This window comes from Lolium rigidum, chromosome 6 (assembly GCF_022539505.1).
Source record: "Lolium rigidum isolate FL_2022 chromosome 6, APGP_CSIRO_Lrig_0.1, whole genome shotgun sequence".
Taxonomy (NCBI): Eukaryota; Viridiplantae; Streptophyta; class Magnoliopsida; order Poales; family Poaceae; genus Lolium; species Lolium rigidum.
In genome coordinates, this window is record NC_061513.1 from 49,022,584 (window position 1) to 49,028,583 (window position 6,000).

Sequence of the window (6,000 nt, forward strand, 5' to 3'; positions counted from 1 at the left end):
GGAACCCACCACGATGCCCGCCGCAGGACATCGGGGGAGACGAACCCGGCGCCCTCGGCGCTCGCCGACCCGGACGCATCGAGGCCGCCCTCCCGGCGGCCACGATGAGGCCCGGACCTAGGCCCGCCGGCCCGGATGCGGGCCCGCCGCCGCCACCCATGGCCACGGCGCGCCGTCGCGAGGGCCGCGCCGGCCCGGCCGAAGCCGAGCCGCGCCGCCACCCCGCCGGAGAAGCGCCTTCACCACGCCGTGGTCGGGCCACCGCGCCGCCGCGCCGGATGTGAAGCACGGCGCCCCCGCCGACCGCGCCGGCCCGCGCCACCACGGTCACGCGGGGAGAGAGAAGCCCCGCCGCCGCCGGCGCCCCGGGGCTTTGCCCGGCGACGCCCTCTGGCGGCGGCGAGGGAGGGACGGGGGGAGGAGGGGCTGGAGTTGGGGAAGGCTAGGGTTTCGCCCTGCGCTCGCGGGAGCGGCAGAGCGCAGGGCGAAACGGGGGTCCTTCCCCTGCTCACGCTGGTCTCGTACTCTTTCAATTCTCCAAGTGCAAAGTTTATGTCATTGTCAGTAATGACGCTGTGAGACCGAATCTTACCAGATGCATCATCGGGCTTCCTCACAGGTTTGTCCTCAATACATTTGCTAAACTTACCAACTGCAATTAGGAGATAGTGAAAACTGAAGGATGCTCTTTTCGGTTTTGACCAAAATCGAACAATGTTCGTTAGCATGCCTATGAAATATATCCACAACAGAGAATCAACTCAAATTTTGATAAATCAGCTTGTGAGACAAATAAGCCAGCCCAAACCGAGCCGTTTTGCAGCGAGGTAAAAACTAGATCGGCGATGGAGCTGCTTCTTCCTCGGCTTCGTTGGTTTCCGTCTCTCCCTCTCTTGGTGCTCGCTTCGCCGGTGCCGGAGTTGGGCGGCGGGTCAGATCTGGTGGTGCAGATTTCCCCAAGGACTTCTTTGTAGTTTCTTCTTTTGAGAGGGGCTTTTCTGCAATGTGTACGGGTTTACGTGTCCCTCTGGACCGTTCTGTTCTGTGTGTACGTGTTCTGTACTCTGGTTTGTCTATGACTTAATATATACGTATGCCTATCAAAAAAAAAAAAACTAGATCGCACGGAGCCCAGCCCGAGCAGGCTCGTATCCAGTCTTACATTCGCGTGCCTGTTTCTTCAGAGCAATGCCGGCCGCCGCAGACTACCCCGCCGAGCCTACATCCGGCCGGTGCAGTTAAGACTGTGGCCGACACCTCGGCCTTCTCAACTGCCATTAGTACCGTTCTTGATCTTCTTGGCCGACTCAACACACACCCCAAACACAGCAGGAGATAAGTACGTGATCAAGTACAGTATCATCTACGACCACTAACTGCATCTATTCTACATACGGCGTAGCATTCATAAATCTGCAAACCTACAGCAGGCTATCAATCTATCATTCACGTACGGCGGTGATCCAATCACATCCAGGTGCAGCGTACGAATGAATAACCCCTGCACCTCGGCCACGAAGAGCGAGTCATGGCATATCTCACGGGACGACTGATCAAATAGTTATTTTTTTTACCGCATGTCCGTTTGCGTCTGAGGGTGTTCCTAGTGGCCTAACGCATAATTTTTTTCTTTTTTCATTTAACCATAGATAGAAACATTACACAAACTACTAAATAGTTTGAAACATGGTTAAAAAATTACGAAATAAATAAAACCTAACTAGTGTTGGCTTCGTGGATTTCATGCTTTCGCTGCCGAGAAAGAACACACTTAGACACCTAGTCGTCCAAACTAAAAAATCCAGTTGGATTTTGTGTGCCTTATGTTCTTACATGCGCAGGAAGAACATATAAAAACCTACACTAGTGGCTTTAATTGGTCGGTGGTCATCTTTGCTGCAAATTTTGCTGCAAATAAAGAACACTCTAACAGTACTAGTTGTATGTGTCCTCGCCGAACTCATCCGTGTGGTAGTGCCTGCGGCAGGATGTCTTGTTGAACACCTTGACGATCATCTCGTCATCGCCTTCTCAGAGGAAGGTGAGCAGGCAGCCGGCCTCGAGGTTTTGTGGGCGCGTGCGAACTTGTTCCACCGGTGTGCAAGTACATCTTGCTCTGCTCATCGAACAACACCTCGATGTGCCACTGGCACAAGCCGCATCTGGCATCTCGCGGCTGCAACTCGGCCGGTTCGACGCCGTCGACGAACTCAGCAAACTTGTCTATCAGCCGCTTGATGGCGAGGGGGTCCTCGCCGATGCAGAGGATGAACTCAAAGGAGCTCTCCTCCTGCAATGACGAGGACGACGTAGGCTACGGCGAGCGACTGGGTGATGCTGCTTCAGCACGGCGGCCCCTGCCATGGCGACCACACCCAACTGGACCGGCCATGGATTCTCTCGCGGGTTTGTGGGGGGCGGTGCAACGGTGGAGGTTGTGCGGTAGCTAGGGTTTATGTGGAGAAGATGATGAGGCAACCCAGCGCGTGCCCGTCTTTATATACGCCTGTACGCCGGAGGAAGTCGAGGGGTGCGGCACGCTTGGCAACAACATTAATTTCATTGGTAGAGGTGGGCGACAGCCGCTCAGCAGGCGAGGTATCACCATTAACATGGCGCATACTGCCGAAGCGATGTCTCGTCTCCACTACTAGCGCGCTCGAGAAAACGCATCGACCTAGGTCGCTGCCGGGTGGGCATGTGGGACAAGCGAGCTTTTACGTGGCCCCAGCGTGCGCCGACACATCCAAGACACATATTTAGGCTCTGCATTTGCATCTCCACGGATAGACCGGTCACTAAGCATTGGGCCGCTAAGCCTAGATGCAAACTCAGTTTTCGACCACGTCGGTGACTCCGAAGTATCCTTTTGGGTCGGGTCGTTGGAGATGCCCTCAGCCACTGATCCTCCGTGAATCTGTGCTGAATCTTCGTTGCCGCCCAATGAGCTTTCTGCACACGCAACTTGCTCAAGCTGCAACCATCCTGAACTGACACCATTCCTATGACTATGAGCTTTCTGTTACCGCCATTTAAACCTCGTGTCTTTCCCGCCGCAAAGCAAGCCGGAGCTGTTCGTACCGTTTTCCACACTCGTGCTCCATCGAGCTAACCATCTCTCCACCTATAAATACACCTCGTCACTTCTCTTCCACCATCATCGATCTCACACTCCAAGCAGTAGCTGCCTGGGTGATCAGATCAGTACTGCTGTACTACGATACTACACCTCACTAGCTCGTGGTACTAGCAGCCGGTACTGGTCGGTCGAACAACATGGGGCAGCTCAGCAAGAAGCTTCTCCTGTTGGCGGTCATGGTCGCGGCGGCACTGGCCGTGGCGGAGCTATGTGGCGCCATCCCGATGGAGGACAAGGACCTGGAGTCGGAGGAGGCGCTGTGGGACCTGTACGAGCGGTGGCAGAGCGCGCACCGCGTGCCGCGCCACCACGCCGAGAAGCACCGCCGCTTCGGCACCTTCAAGTCCAACGCCCGCTTCATCCACTCCCACAACAAGCGGGGCGACCGCCCCTACCGCCTTCGCCTCAACCGCTTCGGCGACATGTCCCGCGACGAGTTCCGCGCCACCTTCGCCGGGTCCCGCATCAACGACCTCCGTCGCGACCTCCCCGAGGCGCCGGCCATCCCCGGGTTCATGTACGCCAGTGTGAACGTCACCGACCTGCCCAAGTCCGTCGACTGGCGGCAGAAGGGCGCGGTCACCGGCGTCAAGGACCAGGGCAAGTGCGGAAGCTGCTGGGCCTTCTCCACCGTGGTGTCCGTGGAGGGCATCAACGCGATCCGGACCGGCAAGCTGGTGTCCCTGTCGGAGCAGGAGCTGGTCGACTGCGACACGACAGACAACAACGGGTGCCAGGGCGGCCTCATGGACAATGCCTTCGAGTACATCAAGAATAACGGCGGGCTCGCCACCGAGGACGCCTACCCGTACCATGCCGCCAACGGCACCTGCGACGCCGTGAGGGAGAAGAAATCCCCCGTCCTGGTGCACATCGACGGTCACCAGGACGTGCCGGCCAACAGCGAGGAGGGGCTTGCCAAGGCCGTGGCGAACCAGCCCGTATCCGTCGCTATCGATGCCAGCGGCCAGGCGTTCCAGTTCTACTCCGAGGGAGTGTTCACCGGCGACTGCGGGACCGAGCTGGACCATGGCGTGGCCGTGGTCGGGTATGGAGTGGCGGACGACGGCACGGCGTACTGGACGGTGAAGAACTCGTGGGGGACGAAGTGGGGGGAGAAGGGGTATATCAGGATGCAGAAGGATGGAGGCTCCGATGGCGGGCTCTGCGGCATCGCCATGGAAGCGTCCTATCCCGTTAAGACCCAGAGCAAACCCAAGCCCATGCCCAGGCGCGCGCTCGGAACTAGGGAGTCCCAGTGATGATCCAAAGCAAGGTCGATGTATGTATCATTTCTAGCTAAATTAGGGTAAAATAAATTTGAATCAAGCTGTTCTGCTTGCACGCAGCAAAATAGTAGGCGTGTGTACGTCGGACGAGGTCGATCGATATCTATTTGGATTTCTAAATATAATAGTAATAATGTAAATTTGAAGATCTGTTGCTAAAAAAGACTGTTGAATACACTGTATATGGTTTAATTGAGTGTGTGTTAGATAACTTTGTAGAGGATGGTGTGTATGTGCATGTTACAGGTTGACAATAGCACGATTTTTATGTTTCAAGTTAATTTAGGAAGTGCTAAGAATTTGAAATTTATAATGTGCATGTTTGAGCAGCTATCAGGCTTTAAAAAAAATCATAAAAGTGAGCTTTTCTGTTTTGGTAAAACAAGAAATAGAAGTGATTAATATGCATCTATTTTCACATGTGTAGAGGGTATAATTCCTTTTAGATATTTATGTGTACCTCTTAATTACGTAAGATTATGTAATGCTGATTGAAGAGAGGCTGAAGAGAAAATCGAAAAGAAACCCATGTTTGGAAAGGGAGTCAGAATTCATATGGAGTGAGACCGATTCTACCGAAATCTCGTTTGAGTAGCATTCCTTTCAACATGATGCTCATGTTTGAGTTACTTAAAGGTGTGGATAAGAAGTTTAAATTCTTTATGAAACGCATGTTTTGACACGAGGAGGATGGTGTTAAAAAGTATAACCTACTTAGCTAGGATAACATAGTGCAAAATGAGCTGCATCTTAGATACATACACATAGTGCAAACTGAGCAACATTCCGATAACATAGTGCAAACTGAGCTACATCTTAGATACATACACAAACTGCAAACTAGGATACATATTAGATACCTACACATACTGCAAACCGAGCTACATACTGAAAACATGGTGTAAATGTTGATACTTACATATCTTGCTAGTATTGACTTAAATGTTCAATTTAGTCCTACTACCCATATCTTCATGCAAGCATCCTTAATACATGCAGTGTGCGTGAGGGATGGGAGGAAAATGATGGATGAGTTAAATAACAAGGAATAATGGGATGTTTAAAATCTACGTGATATTCAATAGATTAGGTCAGCCTTGTGGTTTACGAGCAGTCAACTTCTCTAACAATATCGCCTACCTTGCGAAAAAAGTGGCTTCTCCTTCAGGTTTACAGATTGGAGGTAAGTTTATCAGAAGCAAAAGTTGTAGGTTGTAATGAATGAAATCAATATTGTCTATCATATCCCATGTGCCTAAAATTGCATAAATATTTCAGTATTGATCATTTGTGTAAATATTGGGTGATGAAGTAAGCTGGAAAGAAATGGCGTGATTTCAAGAGCACGCTTCAGAAAATAATTTCAATCTAGAATTGTCGGTTGAGGAGAACATTGCAAATAGATGTCAGGAAAGAGTCCTAACTAGTGATTGGGCACCATTTTGTGAGATTCGGAGTTTGGATTCCATCAAGGAAAACAACTCAAAAGAATGCTTAAAATTGTGCTGATAAAAAATTCCCGCCATACGTCCGGATAAAGGAGAGGTACACAGGGCTGGTGAGTAACATCGA

General features: G+C 51.9%; 1 protein-coding gene across 1 annotated transcript; it reads left to right on the forward strand.

The window, feature by feature from the left end:
* Positions 1–3,276: 3,276 nt before the first annotated feature.
* Positions 3,277–4,401, forward strand: LOC124666791 (cysteine proteinase EP-B 2-like). The gene has a single exon (XM_047204119.1). It carries the CDS (start codon positions 3,277–3,279, stop codon positions 4,399–4,401), a length of 1,125 nt encoding a protein of 374 aa, XP_047060075.1.
* The last annotated feature ends 1,599 nt before the right edge of the window (positions 4,402–6,000 follow it).

Excerpts from the sequence above, each read along its gene's own strand:
- LOC124666791 (XM_047204119.1), top strand. The coding sequence starts at position 3,277 with ATGGGGCAGCTCAGCAAGAAGCTTCTCCTGTTGGCGGTCATGGTCGCG.